This window comes from Suillus plorans (genome assembly GCF_016647745.1).
Source record: "Suillus plorans strain S12 chromosome Unknown HD556scaffold_122, whole genome shotgun sequence".
Taxonomy (NCBI): Eukaryota; Fungi; Basidiomycota; class Agaricomycetes; order Boletales; family Suillaceae; genus Suillus; species Suillus plorans.
The window spans coordinates 89,269-114,574 of NW_024537506.1; the positions used below are offsets into that span (position 1 = coordinate 89,269).

Below are 25,306 nucleotides of genomic sequence, written 5' to 3' on the forward strand. Positions count from 1 at the left end.
ACGACAAAAATATGATATGCGCGTTGAAAAGAAACAATCCCCCCATCGTCTTCGTGAAAAGTGTGCTCTTGAACAAGTATATGATAGTTCCGTCTGGAATGGATACTATAGCAGGATTTGTAAAGGCCTCCAGAAAGAGAAGAAGGGAGAGGATGTTGTGTGCTGTCGCGATTGAAATGTGGAAAACGCATAAAAGAGTACTCAAGATCCTGAACCAATAGTAAATGCTGGCGAATGATTTAACAAATAATCATACGAACCAATGCAGTTGTTTGGGCGCACTAAACAGGGCATACATACATACGCCAAAAAGCACGCAGCTGTTGATGAAAATAAGCATAGTGGGAGCCTGTCCACTGCGAACTCACTTGACTCCTGCCAGGTGTATTAGCACTATATCTGTACGGTGCCCAGAAAAAGGACGTTTGACTCCGAAACATCCGAGAGAGTCGAGGGAGGACAAGCCGACTGATCCGAGCAGATAGCAACGGCCAGCAGGCGATAAGGTTATGGGTCCGAGCGCAGCCAGTGACGACACTGACGAGCCAATGGGTGACGCTGAAATGTCGTTGCGGTGCGCCCTGTGACATATGTCAATTAGTTACCGAAAATTTTCTTCATGCTTCACTCACTATAAAATCCCCATCCTATGATAGATGCATCTCAGTTCGTCTAGAACGATAACTGAGATATAAGTCTGTAGACTCTTGTCCGTCAGCCGTTAGCTGACAAAATCGTGTAGCGTACCTTTGTGATTCTAGGTACACCATTAATATGAGTTCGTCTAGAACGATAACTGAGATCGTACCTTTGTGATTCTAGCTCCGTCTCAACGTTCCCGCGAGTCCGATCGCTATAAAGGATGCATACCATAGAGAATAGACTCTAACAAAGCTGCGGTTATGAACATGCGATTGATGGCCATTGGTGAGTTGAGCTACTCAGTCCCTCTCCTGCACTGGCTCCCACACACGAAACCTCGTCTGAAAGCCCTTACCTCGTTTCTAGTACTCTCGCTATTACCTCTCTGCAGTAGACTCGATCTACTTCGTGTGAAAAATTGACGGTCCCACCGGTGGCGTTTGCAGTCCTCGCTTGAGACTGCAAACGTGACACGTGACGACTCAGCCACAGCGCTCGCTTCCTTCCTGGGTTCGATTGCCAATCGCGCTCCACCTGGACCTCGACCACCGACGATCAGCACAACGTTGTTAGTATGAAGTTCTCGAAGGTATGCTCACCTTTTCTTCATCGTCTGATCGTGCATTCAGGTATGCAGCGCGTTATGTCGAGGCCGCGGTTCTTATTTGCAGGCTTCTCAATGTGCTGCCACAAGTTCAGGCCACAGATCTCCTGGTTCTTATTTGTACTAGGCTCCTCAATGCGCTGCCAAGTTCAGGTGCGCTGGAGAAGCCCGTGAGCGCTCCGTTCATGGTGCCAATAGGTATGTGCCGTCTTCGTCCGGCCCTCGAGACTCACCAAATCCCAGCACCAGGTACCAATGTGGGTTACAGGTGCGCTGGAGAAGCTCACGAGCACTCCGTTCATGATTGTAGGTATGTGCCGTCTCTGTCCGGCCCTCGAGACTCACCAAATCCCAGCACCGGGTACCAACGTGCTCCGTTCATGGTTACAGGCGCGCTGGAGAAGCTCATGAGTGCTCCGTTCATGATTATAGGTATGTGTAGTCTCCATCTGACCCTCGAGACTCACCAAATCCCAGCACCAGGTACCGACGTGCTCCGTTCATGGTTACAGGCGCGCTGGAGAAGCTCATGAGCGCTCCGTTCATGATTATAGGTATGTGCCGTCTCCATCTGACCCTCGAGACTCACCAAATCCCAGCACCAGGTACCGACGTGCTCCGTTCATGGTTACAGGCGCGCTGGAGAAGCTCATGAGCACTCCGTTCATGGGTTGGAGACAAGACAACTAGATTATGTAGTGCATCATACTCGTGTGTACAGTAGTAGATTAGAAGAGAATGTATGGTTTATAAACTATTGCACAAATGCCTGAGTGAGATCTGTTCAACAATGTCCGAACGTGTCGTCAGAAGCTCGCGCCACTTCTTTGCGACAGCATCGTCCTTGCTTGACAAGTAAGTCTTGCCACTTTTGGTGTAGCGAAAGGCACTGTGGGCTAGTGGGTGGTCGAGATTGCCACCAAAAAAGGTGCGTGCATCATTAGCGTCTCGGGCAGCAGCAGAGACCCGGTGCTCTGCAAGGCAGTTCAGGATCTGTTGGTAAGAAAAAACCTTGCCGTTCTCGTCACTAAATGCATGCCAGAATGAGGTGTTGTCTGAGTATCGCTGCCGTTCTTCGGCAATGAACTCAAAAGACAGGCAAGAGGTCAGATAGCACATGTGACTCGCTGAAGGTAAATCATACCTTCCAATTTCCCCATTCTACTCGAAGTGCATCCCATGCTGCAGTCTTGACGCCCTTTCCTTTCTTGTAGAACTCTCCCCAATACTTGACAGGGATTCCGCGACCATTTACAATGAGTAAGTTTGATTCCTCCCATTCTTCACACAGCCGGTTGACATCTTTGGAGAGGTGGATTGTAGGAGGTGATGGTACGGTTGTCCTGTCGTATAAAAACTGCTCTTGGCCAAGGTGCGCAATTCCAAGGTTTTCGGGGGGGATTATCTCTGGAGGCAGAGACATGGCAGATGTTGTCTGTGTGGTTGTGCGAGGTTTGAATGGCACATTGTTGCTGACAATGCACGCTTGTGCGTGGGATTGGACGATTGTGTTATCACACCCAGGGCTCTCGCTGTGTAAAGTGCGTGCATCTTTTGATTGCATCAGTGTTTTCATATCGAGAATGTGCGATGTGAGGACACTGATGTGATTTTCAACATTACTGAGATCTTCTCGCACAGAAAACATGTTGGAATCTACTTTCCGCATACGAACAGCGAAAGCATCCTGTTGTGGATGCCCATCACGTCCGAATCCTTCAGCTTCGCTTGTGGCAGCAACTTGTTGGTGGCAGCTTTTTCGCTGCGTTATCGAAGGTGGTACACTCAAATCGTGAGGCATACCAAACGCTGACAACACTGCATGTGCCTTTTTAACAATGATGTCGTGAGCTTAGCATGATATAGCATCACTTCTGCTCACCCATGCTGAATTTGCAGCTCGGTCATCATCCTGGAGTGCCCGTTGCGTGCGATTTGCGCTCTTCTTGCTTTCGTAAGTAATTGTTTGTTCTTCAATTCCAAACACCTCCTCAATCCTTCGTTTTGAAAGGGACTGGCGTGAGTTATGTTCCCCTCGTTTTCGTTTCAGCTTAGGCTTGAATAAACTTTGCCAAGCAGGAGAAATTAGATACACGAGCACTGATTCAGGGCACATGCCAGTGACACACCTCAGCCACTCGTCTCGGTCATTGGAAAACTGACGAAGCCTGTCCAACATCTCTGTGCGATTGCCACGGGTTGGCCTGCCATAGCTCTTGAGCTTCTCGTGTAAGTTAGGTCCTGTTTGGACAGCGAATATTATAATTCAATTCAAAATTCGACCATCATGTGACACTACACGTAAGCCAGCTGTGAACCTCGGGTTCACCGTGTTGAGTGGCACACTAATTCCATCACAATGTCTGATAAGTCTGGTACTGGTTCTACACGCTCCCTTCGGTCTCAAGGTCCTGCTGATAAGAAAGCTGAGGGGACTGGCACATCCCGCAAGGCTGCTGCGATCTGGACAAAGGAGGAGGAAACAGCATTGCTTGAGTCTCTTCTGGGCGCTCTTTCTTCCTCAGGTGATGGTGGCTTCAAGGCACCTGCTTTCAATGCAGCAGCAGAAGGTCTGAAGAAGAAATTCCCTGATCAAAGGGGTGCAGTAAAGACTGGGACAGTGTGCAAGAACAAATGGACATCGGTATGTTTACATAAAAGAACTCAAATTTCTTATCGGCGCTGGCACTAACATCAGTGCAATATCTTTCTAGTTGAAAACATTGTATAATGCTGTAGTTGATATCAAGAATACATCGGGATTCACATGGAGTGATGAAAATGGGGCAGGTATTGCATTGAAAGATGATGACGTCTGGGTCAGATACATCAAGGTGAGTATCGTACAAAGGAGCTCTAATACATGTACTTAATGTCATCTCTTTTGGCAGCACCATCCCACCGCAAAGCCCTTCAGGAACAAAGGATTCTCCCACCTCGCCCTTATGGAGCAGCTGGTTTCTAGTCAGGGGAAAGGCAAATACGTCTTCCGACCCCATTCCACCAGTACTAGTGCCGCCCTCAACTTGAATCCCACACCAAGTCCCACCACATCTACTACCACTGGCTTTATCGTCCCCCAGACCCCTAACCGTAATTTCACCACCATGCGCACTCCAGACACAGGCTTACTGGCCAGTGCAAATTCAAGTCAGGGTATGGATCCGGAATCCATCTCACCATCTGTCCCATCCACCTATCTTTCTCACTCTGCTGGCTCCTCAGTGGGAGCATGGACAAGTGTCAGCGATACTAGTGGAGCAAAGCGCAAATATAGCGCACTCTCTCCTGAAAGCGCTGCAGGCTCCAGTCACTCGAAACGGAGTCGTCCTCCATCTGCAACGCTGAAAGTTCAGCAGGAAGGCGCGGAAAGTATGAAGGATCTTGTCACTGTAGTTCGTGAGATGCAGAAGAACATGGGGCTGTCAGCCCCCCAGCAGTTACCATCACCACCCCAGCAAGTTTCAATGGCCGGGCTCGTGCAGGCTATCGCCCTCCTCAACCAATATGCTAACAGCGATCTTTTTGAAAGTGTTGAAGAGCAGCTGGCTATCGCTAACTATTTAGCGGATCATGAGAGCCAGGCAGTCCTTTTCTGCTCATTAAATGAGCAGACAAGACGTGCCTGGTTGGAGCAGAAGCGGCGCCAGCTGTGTGGATATGCATGATACATTCATTGTCGTTTACCAAATTACATGATAGACTGTTGTGTACTACGTACTAGTACTTTGAACTTCGATCCCTATGAAAACTGTATAGCAGGCTATTCTACAGTTACAGCAGCCCCCGACGTGCGCGCTCCGCAAGATAATCGGTCCACATCGCTGCAGCGATTCCATCTCGACGGTTGTCTGCCTCCCTTCTCTCCCCAGCATCTGGCTGTCCTTCTGAAAGTGTGCCCAATACCGCACCATGAGTATCATCATTCTCCGCGAGATCATAATCCTCCTCGGGGTCGAAGAAGTCGGGATCGTGCTGGCGAATGAAGTTGTGGATAGCGCAAAGCGCTGCTGGGATCCGTGCTTGAATCTCCATGCTGTATTCTGGCGCAACCTGTAAAATCCGCCACTGACGCTTCAGGACTCCGAAAATACGTTCAATAACGTTGCGTAGCGAAGCATGTCGTAGATTGAATAGCTCTTTAGGATCTCTGGGCCTGTACATATAATTTAATCACACTAAGTACTAAGGAGACTCAGAGAAAACTCACGCAAGGTTCGCCTGACGCCACTCCTTCAGATGATAGCGCACGCCTCGATAAGGGATCAGTAGTGCGTCACAAGTGCCAAAACCGGCATCTGCGAGAAGATATTTCCCTGCAGGCATGTATAAGTCGGTTTTGCGTGCGTCATTCCAGAGTGATGCGTCAGCGACTGAGCCATCCCAGCCACAGAGAGAATATGTAAAGCGAAACTGGAAATCGCAGATGAACAGACAGTTCTGGGACAAGAATCCCTTTCGGTTGCGCAGGACGACATGGTCGTCGAGTGATGCGAATGCACGGATGTGGGTGCCATCTATGGCACCGATGCATCGATCAAAGAACCGGAATGACGGGTTGTCATGTATTATTGCGGAGATTGGTGTATTTTCGTTAGGAAACTTAACTTGCGATGTGTAGAACGGATGGGATGAAAAGAAAAAGAGCATCCGCTTGAAATATCTAGAACATGGTCATATTAAATGAATTAGATCAATAGATGTGAATGTACTACCTTGTTATGGTGTCTGGAGAGTGTTGAAACCTCTCCCCAACGAGGCGAGATGAAAGTCCAGTCACACATGTGTAAAGAAAGATACCAAGTTGCTCGTCGACCGAGATGCCATTGCGCGACTGAACAAATCCATGCTTGTGAAGAGTCTGCACCAAGCTCTCAAAGACTTCAAGATGGACGCCAAAATTATGTTTGATACGATCTGGGTGACCAGTAATCAGTTCAATCACCCATGCCTTCCCTGTTAAGATTGATGTGTGGTATGGCACTTTTTCAGCGCGGGATGTAAGTAGCAACTTGTAGTAGTAGGTGATCTGAGCGATAGCGATTGTTATCGCAAGAAGAATGAGGTGTTTCCGACGCAAGTCACTTTGTGCTTCGAGGTCCATGCTTAGTTGCGGTGATGGTTGCAGTGCAAGATCTAATTCAGTAGTATTAAGTTAATCAATAATCAGAATCAGTCGGAACAGTCGGCGGAATCTAGGTCACCAAATACATCACGTGCAGTGTCACATGATGGTCGAATTTTGAATTGAATTATAATATTCGCTGTCCAAACAGGACCTTAGCCTTTGTTGTCTTTGTTGTTCTGTTACGTTTTCATGAATTAAATCAAACATGTTGAAAGGGAGAGAAATGTGTGACGTGCACTGTCCAAGTGAAAGATTCCACTGCTTGTCCTGGCATGTATGTTTGACCAAGTACAGGCAGTTCGAGCTCTTCTGAGTCGACATTCTGATGTTTAGACATGGTGACACCATGAACTGTAACGTATTTATGTGTAAGTGTTGATGTTTAAATTCAGGGGGTTCAAGTTAGTTTGTTTCAGTGCTGGCAGAGCATTTCAATTCTCGATCACCTGGTCTGAACTCGAAGTTTTCTATCATGTCCTTACTACAAACTTTCAAAGGTGCTACTCTCTACTTTGCTGAGTCAAAACACATCAGTGTCGAGGCTGCTGAAGAGGACCAGACCGAGGAGGAGGAATCTCTCCTCAACAGCTTTGATGTTGATGACCGTGAAGCTGCTGGCACCCTTCAGTTCAGTACTACAAATGCTGGTGAGGACAATGTGAAAAAGAAGAAGCTCAAACACAGCATGGTACATCACAACCAGTTAGCATCTAGTTTGCAAGCAGCATCAGAGGGAGTAGTTATTGGTACGACACTCTCTGACTACCAGAGGTATGCTATGGACTGGCAAAATTATCTTATCTCATGTGCATGATCTCCCCAGATACTGGAATCAGTTTAAAGAGTTTTGTGTCACCATTGACAAAGTACAGGTTGCGAGCGAGATTGACAAGCTTTTTCCAGACCTTCCAGCCGAATTTCCAATGTGGATTGCACTATGGATCATGGATAAGTGAGTGCATCGAATGTTGCATTTATTTCATGCTAAGCTATGGAATTGAGATGTGATGAAAATGATATATGGACCGGGAAAGCAAAGGATCCCAGTGTTCCACGTGCGACATATGGCACAGCGCAGAAGATGTGTCCGCCATAAGTCACAAATTTGGCAGAGACTACCAGCTTGGAATGCAGCCGTGCTAGGGAAATTCATTGGAAACCCGTCACTTTCAGTGACCATTTCACAGTACATGGTCAGTCTTCGTCGACGAAAGGTATTGGACTTTACCATTGTGAAATTCAGCATGGGCACTGATTTCATGCTGTAGATACGAGCAGGTGAAGCAGTAATGAGTGCTCGTGCCATGGATGAACCTACCATGAAGAGGCTCTGGGAGTTTGCATGGTCCATGGACCGAAAGGAATTTGGCCCGATCTCGCGCAAACGAAAGGCAGAAAACCCATCTGAATGGGCTGGATTTTTGCTCCGCATGATGCTCTATTTACTCTACCTTCTCTCCATGCTTTGCCTGCTCCGCTACGACGAGGCTTTACGGATCACCTGGGCTGATGTCACATTCCAGGTTCAAGACTTACTGATAAAAAACCACTGGCTTGACGCAACTCCCGAACTTTTCACCTCTCAAGTCAGGTACCAACCCACACAGTTCCGAGTGAAGCTAGAATTGCCCTTTCGAAAGACACATCAGTATGGAGGTCAGTGACTGTATGGGCTGTTGCCCACCTTATGGCTAACCTCGAACACACAGGCATAGCCCCATTCTACATATATGCTGATCCTGACCGGCCATGGATGTGCTTGCTGCGAGCATTTGCTATCTGGTGGCTGTTAGCACATGAGAGACACGAAGACCTCAATGGGTTCATCTTTCGCAAAAAGATTGGTGTAGATGGCATCAGCGTGAGCCCAACAGATTGCATGGTGAGCTCGAGGTCTGTAGACATCAAGAGAATCAGGTTGACATGCTATACTCAGACCTCAGACTCCTTTCTCGAATGCTTCCGAAATAATCTCCTCGACATTAGTGTTGATCCGCGTCCATATGGTACCCACTCGTTTCGTCGGGGCAGGTGTCAGTTTCTGCACACAGTGCGAGGCTGGTCGTTTCAGAAGATATGTGACTGGGGTGGGTGGGCCGAGAATTTCGACAACCCTGGTACCATATTCAAGTACCTCTTATCTTGGAACGACAATCCAGCAGAGGCTCGCGAACACTACATGAATCCAAACAGACCAGGGTGTGACCCCTGCTATAGCTGCGGAAGAACTTGTCATTGTGGTTAAATAAATACTTGCAATACATATCTTGTCTTCGTGTTTCAACTGTCAGAATTGAGGGAAAAGTGAAATCAGAATGAGAAAAACATATGAGACAGCTTCGAAGAACGAAATACAAGTACAGTAGGTTAAAAAAACGACACAAGTGCATCAGAGAGTAAGATCAATTAAGTCACAACTAACACCAGTGCGGCAGAGTGCTGCATTGTCCTCATCTTGAGTGAGGTCCATGACATCACTGATCGCTGCTGCCTCGTCGTCATTGTCGTCGTCGTGTGTGAGATCAATGACAGTTGCAGAAGAGAGAGTAGCATTTGAGGTGCTGGGATGATTTGGAGATGGCAGGATCATTGTCTGCACCCAGGAATCGTAAATTTTGTCAGCAAGCCAAACTCGAACAAATTTGTGAGATCTCGGTGCATGATCCTCACAATGAGAGCATCCAGGCGAATCCTCGAGCAACTGGAGTGTGGACCGCTCGAGGTCATGAGTGGGCACATCATTATTGTGCCCTGGAACACCTGCAAGGGCTTTCTTTGGGCGCACAGTGTGGCTCTGAAACACTGCCCTTGTGCAGGCCGGAGCAAGAGCAATCTGTATCTGACATCCGTCAGAATATTCAAGTGCAAAGGAGAACAGCAACAAACCTCGTCACTTGCAGGAGAATTATTAGCAAGATCCTCGAGGACTTCGTGCAAGACCACAACAGGCCAGATCGTTGAGCGAAAGGTGCTGACAACCTTCTTTGATTCCCAGCCAAGAAGTTGTTGAACAAGTGAGGCAAGTGGAGCAATGTCAGGCGGGGCAGGGGATTGGAGAATGGGCAGCTTGGTGATCGGAGTGACAGCAGGCTGCGCATACAAGTTGATGATGCATGGATCAGGGAACGAATCAGGGAGTGAGCGGGCGAGAGCAGGGTGAGAACGTCCCATTTTTCCAGTGGGATCATCCACAAGATGATACCGAGCGGTGTCCCGCCATTGTTGCAGAGGCCCATCGAGGTTGTTGCCACATACAGCGGCACGAAGCACACCAGCATCCACACAGCGAGCTAGGCCCAGTGCTGTCTCACGGCCACAGCCTGGCAGGCCCTTCTAGAAGCAGGTCTCATCAGCCTGGCTGACAACAAGCTGGTTTGGTTTACCTTATCATAGTCGCCGCAGCAGCAGATGGCAAGGGTGAGGAATCCATCGTCAGTAAGATGGCGGTCCATGTGCTCCTGAATGGCACTCGTTGTATACAATTTGACAGTCGAATCTATTGAGAATGTCGAGCTTCAAAAGAGTCAGCAGAGCATGCAAAAGAGAACATGAGAGATCTTACTTGCGCAGGACAGTCTGAGCACCAAAAACAAATGCGTCACTGTCATCTGTCATGACAGCATCAATAATACCAGCGCCGTTCATCAGCGCCAGCTGTGCCTCGGCTTCTCCAGCAGCCTGGATAGCCAGGATTGATATAGATGACAACGAAAAAAAAGAAAAAAAACTCACCATGATCCACTGCACATTGAATGTATTCAGTAGGCGCTGGGTGGGCTTGACCATCCAATGGTCGTTGGTAGACACTCTGTGGCCCCGTTTGATTTGGGATCGCTGGTTGCCATCGAATACAAAAACCAATTGGACTGGGAGCCGGGCGAGTCGAGCGAGGTGAAACAAAAATGTTCGAAGGGCAGGATTCTGGCCTGTCTGAGCATGTGCACGGTGCCACCTGCCCTGCTGGCATTGTTCAAACCACGCACTAGAATCAAGAAGTTAGAATGTTTGCCATCAAACACAGTGAGTGAACACAAACCTTGCATCCACACCTACGATATAAGGCAAGTGTGGGGCAGGTCCCTCGTAGCGGCCCCGGATGGCGAGAGAGACAAGGGGCACCGTCATTGCAGCAGCCTCGAGCACCTGACAAATGATGGGGTGAGTTTCAGCGCCTGCCGAGTGAACAGTGGGAACGTGCCTCCCACAGGTCGTTGATGCCCATGACGAGGAGCACACTGGAAATATAATTTAAGATCAGTAGGCTGACGAGCACGGCCGTTATGCGTGGAGGAGACGGGAGTCGAGCGAGAAGAGGAGGTACTCACTACTACTAGCGGCGTATGTGCGTACATAAGCGGTGGCAGTACCATGTATGGTATAGCAGCCAGCCGGGACTGTAAATCCGAGGACCATCAATCTGCAGCACATCAGCATGCAGCACATTTTTTTGGCGGAAGGGAAGGATGTGTCGCCACCAAGACCGAAGCTGGACGCAAACGAAAAATTGATGGTCCTAATGTGCGAAATTTGCAGTCTCTCAGTTAGCGTCTCGGCATTCTCCCACAGGTGGGTTGCATTGTGCTCACCCAGGACCCTCCACCACAGGTTCGTGGCATGCTGATGCATCAAACAGGGTAACTGTAGCGCACCCGTGATGCATCATTGCTGCAATTATACTACCCTTTCTCCTCACTAATGCATCAGCTCCCTCCCGTGCTGATGCATCAGCCCTCCCGCCAAGCTCCCTCCCGCTGTGATGCATCAGCTCTTTTCCACTGTGATGCATCAGCTCCCTCCCGTGCTGATGCATCAGCTCCCTCCCGTGCCGATGCATCAGCCCTCCCGCCGATGCATCATGATGCATCAGTCCTCCCGCTGATGCATCATGATGCATCAGCACGGGAGGGAGTTGATGCATCATGATGCATAGTAGTGCTCCGCTTGCCCATTTTGCTAATGCTTCTTGCCCGCCTGTTCGCCCGCTTGTTCTTGCCCCTCCGTTGGCCCGCTCGTTCTTGCCTCCCGTTGGCCCTCCCACATTCGCATACACCTACTACTCGTTCGAATGAGACAGCCAATGCTAGCACAAATTTATATTGGATCTTGCTACGTATGCATGTACTATGGGTACTAATCAATCAATGTCCATGTCTTGCTGAGTGACGAGTGAGTGGTTGAATATGTCCGCCAGTGCCAAGGTGTCAGTCCAACTAGTCCTGAAGGACTCAGCGAGCCTTCGACATAACGAAGCTTGACGTTTGGCATATGCTATCAGTCCCTCGCGCTCATCATCATCATCCATGTCGTGTAAGGCATCTTCTAGCCCTCGCTCGTCCCAGCATTGCGCATCCCATTCGAAAAATTGTAGGATCCTCCGCATCTCTTCCTTCAGCAGCTCCACCTCTTCAGCCCAGCGCATCGCCCGTGCCCTGGCTTTGCACCATTCGATTCGCATATCTAATTAACCGCGAACCTTAGGCTTGAAGCTTCCAAAACAAAAAAAAAGTACTCGCCTTCCAAAGCATTGTCCTTGTCCATCTCGTCAGGTGCAGCTCCTCGCATATTCCAGATCCAAGATAGTTTTCTTGTCCCCTCTGATTCCCCCCATAATAGATCTGTCATCGAGCGGATATCCGCTCGGTTTAGTGGCCGCAGTGAGGAGTGCCACCCAATCTGATTCAGCAGTGGTGCAAGAACCACGAGAGCCTTATGGGCACGCTCATACGTGCTGGCGGCAGCCTCAAGCCTTGCTTCAACAGCTTTGAGTGTATTCCGTGCCCTCGTATTCGCACCTTGTCCACGAAGGTTGCGATCTTTATACTTGAGGATTGCAGTCTGAGCACGCAAGTTTGAACGTAGGGAACGGAGTGCATCGTGAGCTTGCGCATACCGGAGCTTCCATTCGATGGTTTGGAGGCGGGTGTCACAAGGTGCTGTCTTGCCGATTTGGGATGGTAGCCAGAGTTTGACGGTTTCTGGTGTAGCTACTGCAGTGGCTATGCCACCAGATACTGAACTCTCGCTGACACGTAGTGCAGCGAGCGACGGCATGTATAGTTCCTGTAATTTAGTCCAGGTGTCGATCCTGCGTTGCAGAGTGTTATTCCGCTGAAGCATCTTCCCTTCTTGATTGTCTGTTGCGTGAACTCTGAGGCCGGCTCTGTCAGCTTTCATTCGCCGTCTAGAAAAAAGTAAGACCAAGATCTCATATGCAGCACTCAGGGGACTTACTGTTGTTCCTCGAGTTCTAAGCCAGTACTGATCAATACACTAGGAGTACAGTCCTCGTGTAGCGCAAGGCAAGTCCCTGTTTGAATATCATTCTGGTCATCCCTAGCCAGTTCCAGTCGCACAGAAGCCATAGTGACAGCTATGATGCACGGAAAGATCAGCACACAGTGACTGATGATGATCCATACATACTTTCCGCCCTTCGTTCGAAAGGATTTGGCTTTGCAGGGTCACGCTCCCAAGCCTCCACCTGTTCTCTCCACTGGGCGAGAGCGGCACTATATTCACCTCTCAAACCTTCTTCAAGGTCATCAAGGGCTTCGTGATGATCCTGCCGCTCCGGTAATGCATCCTTCATCTTGTGAAGCATAGTATGACCTGATAATAAAGGAGGTCAGCCCAAATATGCTCTTCAAGACCGAAACTGCCTCGGCATAGTAAGGGGTTGATGTATTATCGAGGCGACTGGTGGATGGAGAGAAGGTGCATGGTGCGTCTGCACAATTGAGTGTCGGAGTAGTCGAGGTTAAGGTATCCAGTTGCAATAAAGGATGATTTCAATGAAAATGTACGAACCAAGTTTAACTACCTTTTTCCAATTTGAGTCTCCAAAGTAGTCGTCAAGGGTGTCTCGCCGTGCACCAGGACCCATCTCTTTAGTACTTGAAGCGACGGGGTTGATATTGGCCCAGCCACGCTCGGGTGCTTCTCCATCAGTCCGACCGACCCCACTCTTAAAATTGAACGAGAATGAGGTTTGACACTCCTCGATGTGAGCAGGAAGGTGGAACTTTGGGACGAAAAAAGAGATAGTTTTGAAAGTGGGCAGGAGGTGCATTGAGACTGGAAATGTGCTCATACGGTGCCATAATTTTTTGTGCCACTGGCACGCGATATCGTAAGATACATTCAGAGTGTCGATTACAGTGTGGCGCAGCGTTGAGAAGAATAAATAATCCATGTTGACATATCTACAGACCGTTAGATCACCAATGTCTGAATGCAAAACACGATTTACCTTTCACCCTTTTGGAGATCTCCAACAGCGTTGGGCCGTTTCATGTTGTGGCGGGCACAGTCAACAGTACCTAAACCTGTGGCAGCAAGTCCACGATTAGATTTTGTGTCCGCCATGTTCACAGCGTTGTGACTTGAGCATGTTGATTTCTGTAGAACACCATTAATACACGAAAAGAAGATTTAAATAAAACAACCTCTTGGGTATTGTCCGAATTGCTGTCCAAGAAGCCCTTATAAGCTTCATCCTCCACGAAATAGGCCCACCCAGAACTCAGGCTTGGGTCCACGCTGTCATTCGAGACAGCCTTGCGTTTCAACCGGAAGTTTGCATCGATAGCAAGGAACAATCCGTAGAGCCAACTAATAGTATCTATATCAGCGATAATACCACTCAAGCTATCTAAAACTCACCGTCGAGGTGCATCTTTCCAATTATCTGGAAGGTTCTTCCCTGGATGTGGACAAGCTGGGCACAATACAGCACATTCACCTTGAGCTGTCGCTTCTACACCCTTCGGATCGTGACCTTGCCCTGAGCGTTTGAGCATCTTCAGGTGACGCCATTCACGAATCATCCGCATAAACGACTCGTATCGATCCTGTAAAGAAGCTTTACTGACCATAAGGATACTTGAAATTTTGAACCTACCTTAATGAGAAGTAGACCGGTGTTGTCAGACATCCGGCGAAGTCCATGATAAAATTCATAGGCAGATATTTTTGACTCAAATGAGAGCAGGTGATACTGCTCCAGAACGCGGAATGTTGCAGCAGTTTTTGGATCTGAGGTTGTTGAAGGAAATAATGACATTCGAAGTAGCTGTTGCATACGACTTTCGGCTATTGCACAACCGCAGAAGTCGAGTGACACTTCGTGTATACCGAAGATGTCGATAATGACAAAATCATCATTAAAAGCACGGTGAGGATTGACACATTGCCGGCCAGTGATGTGACCAAGCTGAATGCGGAGGCCCAGGGCTTTCAGAGAAATTCGCTCGAAGTATTGACCGTTCCACTTCTGTATTTGAGATTAAGTCTATTATCACAATTAAATGCAAAGACATACCTGCAATCGGTGAAGCGGGTGGTGCGCATGGACTGACAAAATACAAGTTGAGCAATGAAGCTCTGACCCGAAGCAGTCCTGACATTTGTACTCAGGATTGGGACCATCACACTCTAAGCACAACCGCATGCTGACTCTTCCTTCAAGACGGATCATTTCTCGAAGGAATAACGCTCTGTGATTCAGCCACGTCAACAAAGGATGGTCCTGATTAAACATTGTGAGGGGGAAGTCAAATTATGTGAAACATTGTAGTGCACGTACACCTGCTGTTCGTTTTCTCCTTTGTTGGCCTAGAACATCTAATGATACTTCGAGTGGGAGATCGTCAAGTGGCTCTGGAATTGAAAAAAAGGTGTCTGAGTTGCATAGAGTTCGTTCCGCATGAGTTTGATCAATATAATGGTCCGGGATGGTTGCTTTAGCATTCTTAGGAGGTAGAAGACACTTCTGCGTATAACTGACAGAGCCATCATTGTTGACTTGGTATTGGGTATGCTGGCGATAATGGACTACTGGCGCTGTGCGATAGAAATTGAGCTTTGGTTTCCTCTTCCGTTTTGGCGAGTTCTTCGAGGTAGAGGACATTGCCTTGGTACATATGATAGTCTGAACTGGATATGGTGGCCCTGCCTCAGACGGACCAGGACCCATAGACATTCTTAGATGGTGTCGAGCAAACAGAAATCATATGCAGCTCTCCGAGCCTGACATGTCATGTGACTTGCCGAAGGGCGTCGATGAAGCCAAACACTCATCTCTATCTAGGGATGCTCCAGAAATTTGATTGCTCTTTTCCTCAGCCAAAGCGGAATACCTGAGATACTGGCTACATGCCATGGGCCTCACAAAAACCTTATATCTCTTCCTTACCCTGATTGTCTTCTAAACTGAATGGCTGCACGCCATGAGCCTCACAAAAACCTTATATCTCTTCCTTACTCCGATTGTCTTCTAACTGAATCTGGCTGCACGCCATGAGCCTCACAAAAAACCTTATATCTCTTCCTTACTCTGATTGTCTTCTAACTGAATACATTCTCCCATAATCGGTCCCGACTATAGACCGAGCAATGTTAGCAAATGCTACTAACGATACAACATCAAACTTACAGTGTGTCATCTACTGGCTGCGAGCCTACGCCGGATGGCACGATGAACTTTCTGTTCCCCGAGAAAAGCGACCCGAACAGCAAAGTAGGTAGGAGCACGATGGCCTGGGGCTTGGAGTTCAGTTTTTATATCATCCCTAAGGTGGGTGTTTAAGTATAAAAATGGAAATGAGATGGAAATCTCACCAGAGATATGACGGAAAAACTCCAATGTAGCGGCCATAGGTAACGCAGTAGAAAGGTGGTTCTAGATCGCGCTTGGCAGGCATGTTGTAGAATATTCCTAGATACGAAAAAATAAAGCATTCATCCGCCATAGCATAGACGGCCTCATCAAACTCGACACTGCCCTCGTACACAGTCACAGACTCCTCTGGCTCTGCCATGTAGGGTGTTGTAGTGATGTCGACCCAAAGGGGATCACACATGGAGAGACGGACTGGCAGCGAGGAAATTTTGGGTTAGCTTGATACCTAGCGCTTCCATTGATATGGCAAATCACTCACCTTAGAACACAAGTGTTAATGTTGATGAGTCAAATTGGCAGCGGCCAACGTGAGGTTCCAGTAGAAGCGTCCTTAGACCAACGAGGGCTAGCGTTTGATAGAGTTTCGGTCCAAGTAGAATGGATTAGAAGCATCTTAGACCAACGGGGGCTAGCGTTTGATAGAGTTTCGGTGCTTGCAATCACCGGTGTCAGGATTGAAGATTACATGATTGATGCATCACTAACATCACATCATTATCATAACTGCGAGACAGTGATATCACAAGTAGTCTGGTATAATAGCTCACCACGTGTATGACCTTCCAGCGCATCGTGAGGGTCGACCATGACATGCATGAGCAAGTCCTCCAGTGCTAAGATGAGGCTAGATGCTTGATGGGATATCAAATCTACTCGCTGCAACTCCTCTCCTGTCCCCATAGCCTGCAAAACGATCCCATGAAGTAGCCGGAGACGTTGTTGAATGCCTTCCATACCACCTAGTAATACATTGATTGAATGCATGCATGTTCCCGCGTCACCTGACTGACAAAGATCATTCACCAGCCCATCTAAAAGTCTTCGCGAGGATCCACCAATAATGTCTGCAAGTGCAGCTTCGGCACTTGTGAGGTCTTCCTGCCTAATGATAGTTTAATGTAAAGTTCAAGTAGCTATCAGTAACGTGCAGCTCACCATGGGTGCCTTTGTGATGATCTCGTGCGGACGCTGTACCTGCTACGGCTTTGGGAATCAACATCATTGTTGGTCGGACAGTTGTGTTGTTTGCAAGATTTTTGCTGGTTCTTCTTGCTGATGATTGCACTATTTTCTGCGTCTCCTGATACATGTCAGTAGTTAAAACAGAAAGCAAGTGCTTACTTTGCATAGTATTTCTTGCGGTAAGAATGAGCAGCCTCAATTTATCTTGTGATGTGTGATACAGCCGAGGTCAGCCCATGATGTAGTAGTAACCAAGTTTAGAACAAGTTGTTGAAAGTAGCCGCGTCGACTTTGGGAGATTTACTACTAATTGCTTGATATCCGATGATCACCAATCATGTCTCACTCAAAATCAATGGTATAGCAGTAGCTAATTTATTCAGAGCATGTATGTCGGGGTTCTACCTCATACAACGATCAAATTATGAGCTAGACTCAAGTAAATTGCAAGTTGAGTCTTATGGCGCTGGTTCTAACGTTCAACTATTCTACACGCAAAACTCACACATACAGACGAAACACACACACTCTTGTATTGTAGAAATATTAGTACTATACAATCAAATCTAGACATGATGCGACAACCTACAACGTTGCAGGTGCTAATCAAGTAGAGTACAAGGGCAAATAAGAAGACTCGGCTGGTGGATGAGTTGCGACAAAAAAGGATTAAAATTACCAGCGTTAGGAACCAATCCTCGATATTTTTGAGGGCCCGCCGGTGGATTGAAAGGTGCCAGCGTGTGGATGAGTTATGACAAAAAGGATCAAAACTTACCAGCATTAGGAACCAATCCTCGAATCTTTTTGAGGCCCGGCCAGTGGATTGAAAGGTGCCAGCGTTAGCAACCAATCCTCGAATCTTTTTGAGGCCTGGCCGGTGGATGAGTTATGACAAAAAGGATCAAAACTTACCAGCATTAGGAACCAATCCTCGAATCTTTTTGAGGCCCGGCCGGTGGACTGAAAGTTGCCAGCGTTAGCAACCAATCCTCGAATCTTTTTGAGGCCTGGCCAGTGGATGAGTCGCAACAAAAAGGATTGAAACGAAACTTACCAGCGTTAGTAACCAATCCTCGAATCTTTTTGAGGCCTGGCCAGTGGATGAGTCGCAACAAAAAGGATTGAAATGAAACTTACCAGTGTTAGTAACCAATCCTCGAATCTTTTGAGGCCTGGCCGGTGGATGAGAGCAAGAATAATAGACAGAAATTTGCCAGCATTGGCAGCCTTGAAACATTTTATGAGTGTAGAATAGTTGAACAGATCCAGCACAGTAGAGTCTCACCTGTGTGTACTATGTGTGAGTGAGTTTTACAAATGTAGAATAGTCAGCGCTATGATAGAGTCTGTGACACCTGCAAACTGATCACACTGCCACACGCTAACTTGACGTTCTAAAGTAGGCTACACACATAAGCACATCGAACCTCAACTACTGCTTAATGTTCATTTCTCGATGTCTAGGTGAGTCTTTGGTTGTTTGATCCCACATTGTATACTTATTACTCGATGTCTAGGTGAGTCTTTGGTTGATTGATCCCACATTGTATACTCAGGCTTATTACTGTCACGACGCTCTGTCCGAACACTTATTGTTGGTTCAAGTCACATCCCATCATCGTCATAGGTTAGTCTACATGATTGCATGGACAATAACAATGGGCTAACGGTGCACTCAGCAACGATGGCCAGTCTACCAACTTCATCTCAAGATCCACTGGAGGCAATATGAAGCCGATATCAATCTTAGTGCAGGCACAGCTAACACCTCCCGGTATGTAGTACGCAACACTCAGATTGTGTCGTCATCCCTCATTACCTGATCACTAGTCATTCTAAAACACAAATCGGTGCCGATACCATTGTTTCCGTCGTTTCCATCCATACCACCCTCTCCTAATTTGACAATGTGGTAAGTCGATACCAAAATAGCTCTATTTTTTTTTATTCGCTCGGTATTGACTCGCGAATAATATAAGGATGGACGTCTACTTCATACGGGAATTATTTCCCCATCATCCTTCATATTCACGCACAACAATGCCAGCAGCTTCGTGGACTACCAAAGCGCAGTATACATGGCTCCAAGAACAAATGCCAGAGTACATGCAGCAAAGCACCGGGGACAAGGACTACTCCTGCTTCTGGCCCGGCATACACAAATATTGGTTCAAAACATGGCCAGAGCGCAATATTCTGTTCCCCGACATCCCTGGTGACGTGTCGCTCACTGTTGAGCAGACGAAACAAGAAGTTAAAGCTGAAGAGCAACGTAAAGTTGTAAGTCGTCGACTACGTGTTTTTTTTGTATCGTAAACTAAAGTAAAATACTTGTAGCAACTGGCAACCTGGTTCCGTTGGCGGGCGGGTTCATCCAAAAAGAATCGCGGCTTGAAGAAGGAACAGACTGTCTTTGATGCCGCCCTGCGACTGAAGACGCGTGCAAAGTCTGTCGAAGAGATCTATATGGGCATGGTCTACGACGAGCAGATCAAACCCCTGGTCAAGGCCGAACAAGAAGCGGGCAATGTGACTACTTCTGGTCACCGCATGGCATTGGGTCGAAGGTTCTCCAAGGAGCTCTTAGAAGATGAGTCGGACGAGGTTAAGAAGGAGGTTAGAAAGAGGTACGACAAGCAGATAAAAGGTAGCAAGGGAAAGGGTGACATACTGGATGACGAAGATGATGATAACGATGAAAGTGATCCTGATGCCATCGCAAAGTAAGTGTTTCGGTCGATGTACCTGGTTTTAATCATACTCACATGTCCTACAGAGGTATTGACGAATTGCCAATCATATGCCAGCGCTTTGCACGCCTCGTCAAAAAACAAACTCAATTCATTGTGTCCTTCATGTGCGCCGGACCTGACCCAAGGCATAATCAGAACATAGTTACTTTATCGTAAGTGAACCGAATCAGCAGTATAACTAACGTGCTTACCTCCAACTAAGGTGCCATCCATCAGAAACCTCTGGTGGGCGCAATTTTGCCCACTTGTACCCTGATGAGGACTATGCCTTCCTCGGTGCGTACCAGGAATTTGCAGAATCAATATTCTGTAAGTCATTTCCTCATTATCATTATGGGCTCGCATTGATACACACTTGTCAGCTGCGAAGGAACATGACCCCTTGCTGCCAGCTACCACGAACGTCGGAGATGGCAACAGGAGTGAGGAACTCGAAGAGTATGGTAGCGGCGAAGAGGATGAAAGTGGCGAAGAGGATGAAAGCAGAGAGGAGAACGAAGGAGGTACTGATACCATGAGCTGGGATAACCCCGGCCTTTATACGATTTTGCAGACACCTGATGCATCAACCGGACCTGATGCATCAACCGGACCTGATGCATCAACGACAACTGATGCATCAATGGCAGGCACCGTGGCGCTGGCACCGGCTGGCTTCACTGATGCATCACTTCAGCTTACGGGACCATTCTACTCTCAGGTAAGAGTCTTACACGCCGTCACTCCCACTATGTTACCTGACGATTTTCTGATATAGTCCCAATATCCTGATTGGTCACTGGATTTGCACAGTGTTATGATGCCTCAAGCTAGTGCGCCTCTCGGCTCAATTGAACCATTCGAGGCCCGATTTTTACAGCCCGGTCTTATGGCTACGGGATATCTTGGTAGCAGTACCGTGCAGAACACATCATTCAGCTCACCAGCTTCTTTGGGATTCTCGCTTGCTGACACCATGCACGGGTGGAATTTCAACAATGACAATCTTCATTCGACAGGGTGGGAGACATCTAGTCTGTCTTCTTCGTTGACCTCTCCAACCTCCGCTGAGCGCAGTACCACGAGCCCTAGCCTTGACGAGCACCTTCCTCAATTTACTTATCAGCTTCCCACCCTTCCAGCTGCCAACCCCCCTTCTCCGACTGAGACCGCACAACCTGCTGAAGTTCCCGATTCACAGGCTGGTACCGGACGTGCTAAGTCCAAGCGCAAGTCCAAGTCGAAACTTCCTACAACCAAGTCTCTCACAGCACACACCGACAAGCCTCGCTCTGCCGCCAAATTTATCACAGACACTCCCACTGTTACGGCCACACCCACTACAGCAAAACTCACTCCCCTGGTCAATTCTACTGAGCATATCCCTGTGATCACGCTTGCGAACGCTGCCAAACCCAAGGCCAAACCAAACCCAAACCCAAACCCAAACCCAAGGCACATCCTGTTAGTACCAAGTCTAGTGCAGTAATGGAGACAACACACGTCGCTGCAGATGATGAAGGTAACGCGTTGGGTGATTCGATTACTATCAATAATATCGTGCAAAAAGCTACTGCGAGTCAGATTGGAGCGGCACGTGTATCGAAGCGCATTCCAATCAAATCCAGGCGGAATGATATTGCTGACGCAATCGGGTCAGATGGCATGACATTCGTTGGTATTGGTAGCAAGGAAAATCCAAGTGTTTTGGAGGAGGTTGGGGGAACATCATCGAAGCGTACTGCTGACTCGACTGCAGAAGGTGTGATTCCAACAAAGTATGTCTGAAAAATCCTGCTCTATTCTCACTCGCTAACAGAAACAGGAAAAGACGAACGAAGGCGTGAGCCGACTGGCTTTATGTTGGCTCCATGAAGTTCTCTGTTTGATCCATGCTCTGATCATAAATTTTCACGCTATACAGATGTAATAGATGTGGTCCCTAGACCTTTATCCTGTCTATGATTAGTGAATGAAGTTATTCTTGCATTGTGAAAGCTTGTCGCGAAGGAAAAGCTAAGATCGGACGCAAGACAGAACAGAACGGCATGACTCAGACTTGCAGGAATTGAAAGAATACGAGTAAGGGAAAACTTGAAAAGAATGAATATATGCGCATGCTACAAGTATCAGCCTGCATCGCGTGAAAAATTGGACTCGAGACGGAACAGAACATCGTGACTCGGACTGACAGAATACAAGCAGTGATAAGTAAGGGAGAAAGGGAGAAAGGAAAATGAATATATGCGCACACTATAAGTAGTTGGGTGATGGGCTGGGAAAGCAATGAGCCGACCTGCAATGCATGGCTGATGCATTACTGATGCATCAGTATTGCATCAGTAATGCATCAGTAATGCATCAGTGCTATCCGAGGATCCACGCTGCACTGTTGCATCACTGGATCCCTTGCAACTGCAGCAAAATGTTGCATCAATATGACACTGGGGCCTGCCCACTACACCTAAAACATCACCCATTTTGGGAATCTCCACAATATCAATTATTCCCACACCCTCCCCACCTCACTGCAGCTTCACCACCACACCACAATAGGTCCCCTCTTGTATCTAAGTAGTAGTTTGGTATATATATGTACAATATAATGTAATAGACCGCTTTTTTTGCTTATTTGTGTGCCTGCTCCTCCTCTAGAGGCCATTTAACATATGTTAGAGTAAAGAACACTTTCGCACTTTTGCCCCTTTGGTGGGAAAGTGTTCTATTATATTCAAAACATGTTTATGAGCATATATGAGTATATTCCCATCTTTATTTGACCCCCTGAAGCGCCCTACATCAATAGATATAGCACATATGCAAGAAAACACAGAATATGTTCCTATTTAATTATTTCTAGTGGACAGACTTGGAAAAATGATTCCCAGTATCTATTCAACAATATGAACAATGTATCAGGAGCCCAGGACCATGGGATAATTCCCTGTTGCATGGTGTGCCCCCCCTCTCCTGGTGGTTTACCCCCTGTGAAAATTTTTCCTGCAGGACCGGACCTTAATTGAGGTGAGGGGTCTATTTCTATGTATATTTGGAGTAGATCTATCATATAGCTGGCCCAGAACACACATAGGATCCTGCTACAAGAACAAAAACATAGAAAATCTCACTTTTGACACTTTTGATGTTTTTTAGTATCTTACTCTTGCATAAATAACCATCCCTGCTCACATATTATCAGTAGTACATTCACACATATGTTCTATGCCAAGGATCAGCCCTACATAGGGCGCAAATTTGATATCTGATGTACAGGAGGTATTTCTACTGATAAGGAGCCCATACTTTCAAAACATCGAAATTTAATAATCAGACACTTGGAGTAGATTTAAAGTACATTCACTATCATATACCTAAATTTACAAAACAATCCAACAAGAATTGAGTGCTGAGGAAGTGAAATAGATAAGAAATTGAGTGTGGGAAAGTTCAAAGACTCAAAACATCGAAAATGGTCAGTTGGGCAGCAGTAGGACTTTAATGCTGGGTCAACTCAAATATACATCACATTCCTTCCATCACCCTCTAACCTCAGGGCAGTATGTAGCATAGGTTCATTTAGTAGTCTATCATATATCCTACATATTTTCAATGAAATATTTGCCCTGTACCATATATAAATGTGACTTTGTGTCAAAAGATGTCAATTGTCACTTTTCACACATATGTCATTTTACTTGTCATTCAGTCAGTCCTTCACTGATCTTTCTAAAACTTCAAGTCCATCATTAGGGACATATATAAGAGGTATCCCAGGTATCTGATCACTTATCACAGGCTGGATTACTCTGTAGGTTTCCTATCAGTAGAAATACCCCTGTACATCAGATATCAAATTTGCGCCCTATGTAGGGCTGATCCTTGGCATAGAACATATGTGTGAATGTACTACTGATAATATGTGAGCAGGGATGGTTATTTATGCAAGAGTAAGATACTAAAAAACATCAAAAGTGTCAAAAGTGAGATTTTCTATGTTTTTGTTCTTGTAGCAGGATCCTATGTGTGTTCTGGGCCAGCTATATGATAGATCTACTCCAAATATACATAGAAATAGACCCTCACCTCAATTAAGGTCCGGTCCTGCAGGAAAAATTTTCACAGGGGTAAACCACCAGGAGAGGGGGGGCACACCATGCAACAGGGAATTATCCCATGGTCCTGGGCTCCTGATACATTGTTCATATTGTTGAATAGATACTGGGAATCATTTTTCCAAGTCTGTCCACTAGAAATAATTAAATAGGAACATATTCTGTGTTTTCTTGCATATGTGCTATATCTATTGATGTAGGGCGCTTCAGGGGGTCAAATAAAGATGGGAATATACTCATATATGCTCATAAACATGTTTTGAATATAATAGAACACTTTCCCACCAAAGGGGCAAAAGTGCGAAAGTGTTCTTTACTCTAACATATGTTAAATGGCCTCTAGAGGAGGAGCAGGCACACAAATAAGCAAAAAAAGCGGTCTATTACATTATATTGTACATATATATACCAAACTACTACTTAGATACAAGAGGGGACCTATTGTGGTGTGGTGGTGAAGCTGCAGTGAGGTGGGGAGGGTGTGGGAATAATTGATATTGTGGAGATTCCCAAAATGGGTGATGTTTTAGGTGTAGTGGGGTGGCTAAAAATGCGAAAATGTGGAGAAGCAATCTATTTTTAAGTGTTGTGGGGAAATTCCCACAGTAGGTGGTCAAAAATGCGAAAATTAGGGGTGTGAGATTATTATGGGAGTGTCCTGACAGGATCCTCCATTGATATATCAGCCCTACAATGATAGGTATCTATGGACTTCAGTAATTATTGTATCACATTTCATCTACAATTGTAGGTATTTAATGTATCATTCTTACAGTATGGCCTGCCGAGTCAGCCCTGCAATATAATCAATATTAGTTATAATTAGTTATAATAGTCGTCACTAAACTTACCACGAAGGCTTATAACCGATGGCACGGCCTTACTAATAACCTCCTTGACGAGGCGCTTCTGAACAGCAGAAGATGATGCAATTGCATCAGGGGAAAAAACGATGCCTTTGATGATTTCCCTCGAGTGGTTATGGACTTGTTCACGGGCTGCTGTAGTGACCTCGACAACGTCGGCCAATGATGCAGCATTGGACGGGCCAGCAGTGGCCGTAGGAGTAGGAGGGTGCGTCTGACTTGGATGTGAGGGTACTGAGTAGGGTTCCAACGATGGTGTTGGGGGCATGCGTCGAGAGCGTCGGCGTCTTTCGGAGGATCTTGCAGGACCCAGTGTCTATTATCAACGTTAAAACATGTCATGAGATAGTATGAAAGACTTACATGTATAATGTTCGAGTTCGGTATCTCATCTGCTGTTGGATCGTAAGTCAGTGCACGCACGGCGTCAGCATCATCGCCCAACCAATGAGGTATGGGTCCAGTAAGGTGGTTCGGTGCTATTGGAGGTTGTGTGGGCACTGGATCCGGCACTGGCTTGCAGCGCCAGACAACGAGTTGCTGTAGCCGGCGCCAGACAACGAGTTGTTGTAGCTGG

The 25,306-nt window shown here is 46.9% G+C and overlaps 9 protein-coding genes across 9 annotated transcripts; 3 read left to right on the top strand and 6 right to left on the bottom strand.

Annotated features, from left to right (window-relative positions):
* Positions 1–1,233: 1,233 nt before the first annotated feature.
* Positions 1,234–1,936, top strand: HD556DRAFT_1451177 (uncharacterized protein; the record flags this gene model as incomplete). Its single annotated transcript, XM_041307905.1, has 5 exons — positions 1,234–1,444; positions 1,490–1,556; positions 1,602–1,678; positions 1,724–1,751; positions 1,801–1,936. 5 exons carry the CDS (start codon positions 1,234–1,236, stop codon positions 1,934–1,936), a joined length of 519 nt encoding a protein of 172 aa, XP_041152501.1.
* Positions 1,937–2,056: 120 nt separating this feature from the next.
* HD556DRAFT_1189823 (uncharacterized protein) lies at positions 2,057–2,573 on the bottom strand (the record flags this gene model as incomplete). Its single annotated transcript, XM_041296140.1, has 2 exons — positions 2,057–2,332; positions 2,391–2,573. Coding segments are annotated over 2 exons (459 nt in total), but the record flags the coding sequence as incomplete, so codon positions are not given.
* A 4,865-nt stretch (positions 2,574–7,438) lies between these two features.
* On the top strand, positions 7,439–8,619 carry HD556DRAFT_1451182 (uncharacterized protein; the record flags this gene model as incomplete). The annotated part of the gene is made up of 4 exons (XM_041307906.1): positions 7,439–7,588; positions 7,643–8,030; positions 8,084–8,256; positions 8,311–8,619. 4 exons carry the CDS (start codon positions 7,439–7,441, stop codon positions 8,617–8,619), a joined length of 1,020 nt encoding a protein of 339 aa, XP_041152503.1.
* Positions 8,620–9,293: 674 nt separating this feature from the next.
* HD556DRAFT_1189762 (PIN domain-like protein) lies at positions 9,294–10,367 on the bottom strand (the record flags this gene model as incomplete). Its single annotated transcript, XM_041296139.1, has 4 exons — positions 9,294–9,707; positions 9,758–9,887; positions 9,937–10,052; positions 10,107–10,367. Coding segments are annotated over 4 exons (921 nt in total), but the record flags the coding sequence as incomplete, so codon positions are not given.
* Positions 10,368–11,508: 1,141 nt separating this feature from the next.
* Positions 11,509–14,850, bottom strand: HD556DRAFT_1435293 (uncharacterized protein; the record flags this gene model as incomplete). The annotated part of the gene is made up of 10 exons (XM_041305411.1): positions 11,509–11,803; positions 11,848–12,555; positions 12,606–12,744; positions 12,798–12,983; positions 13,182–13,576; positions 13,624–13,772; positions 13,820–13,985; positions 14,037–14,224; positions 14,275–14,646; positions 14,695–14,850. 10 exons carry the CDS (start codon positions 14,848–14,850, stop codon positions 11,509–11,511), a joined length of 2,754 nt encoding a protein of 917 aa, XP_041152505.1.
* A 1,701-nt stretch (positions 14,851–16,551) lies between these two features.
* Positions 16,552–16,896, bottom strand: HD556DRAFT_1250520 (uncharacterized protein; the record flags this gene model as incomplete). The annotated part of the gene is made up of 1 exon (XM_041298938.1): positions 16,552–16,896. A coding segment is annotated over one exon (345 nt), but the record flags the coding sequence as incomplete, so codon positions are not given.
* A 672-nt stretch (positions 16,897–17,568) lies between these two features.
* HD556DRAFT_1314621 (uncharacterized protein) lies at positions 17,569–18,256 on the bottom strand (the record flags this gene model as incomplete). The annotated part of the gene is made up of 5 exons (XM_041300968.1): positions 17,569–17,601; positions 17,795–17,878; positions 17,932–18,026; positions 18,074–18,109; positions 18,157–18,256. The coding sequence occupies 5 exons, from the start codon at positions 18,254–18,256 to the stop codon at positions 17,569–17,571; spliced, it is 348 nt and encodes a 115-aa protein (XP_041152507.1).
* Positions 18,257–19,059: 803 nt separating this feature from the next.
* HD556DRAFT_1451186 (uncharacterized protein) lies at positions 19,060–21,240 on the top strand (the record flags this gene model as incomplete). Its single annotated transcript, XM_041307907.1, has 6 exons — positions 19,060–19,299; positions 19,357–19,742; positions 19,796–19,924; positions 19,975–20,081; positions 20,135–20,472; positions 20,530–21,240. The coding sequence occupies 6 exons, from the start codon at positions 19,060–19,062 to the stop codon at positions 21,238–21,240; spliced, it is 1,911 nt and encodes a 636-aa protein (XP_041152508.1).
* Positions 21,241–24,632: 3,392 nt separating this feature from the next.
* On the bottom strand, positions 24,633–25,269 carry HD556DRAFT_1314623 (uncharacterized protein; the record flags this gene model as incomplete). The annotated part of the gene is made up of 3 exons (XM_041300969.1): positions 24,633–24,658; positions 24,715–25,045; positions 25,093–25,269. Coding segments are annotated over 3 exons (534 nt in total), but the record flags the coding sequence as incomplete, so codon positions are not given.
* Between the last annotated feature and the right edge of the window lie 37 nt (positions 25,270–25,306).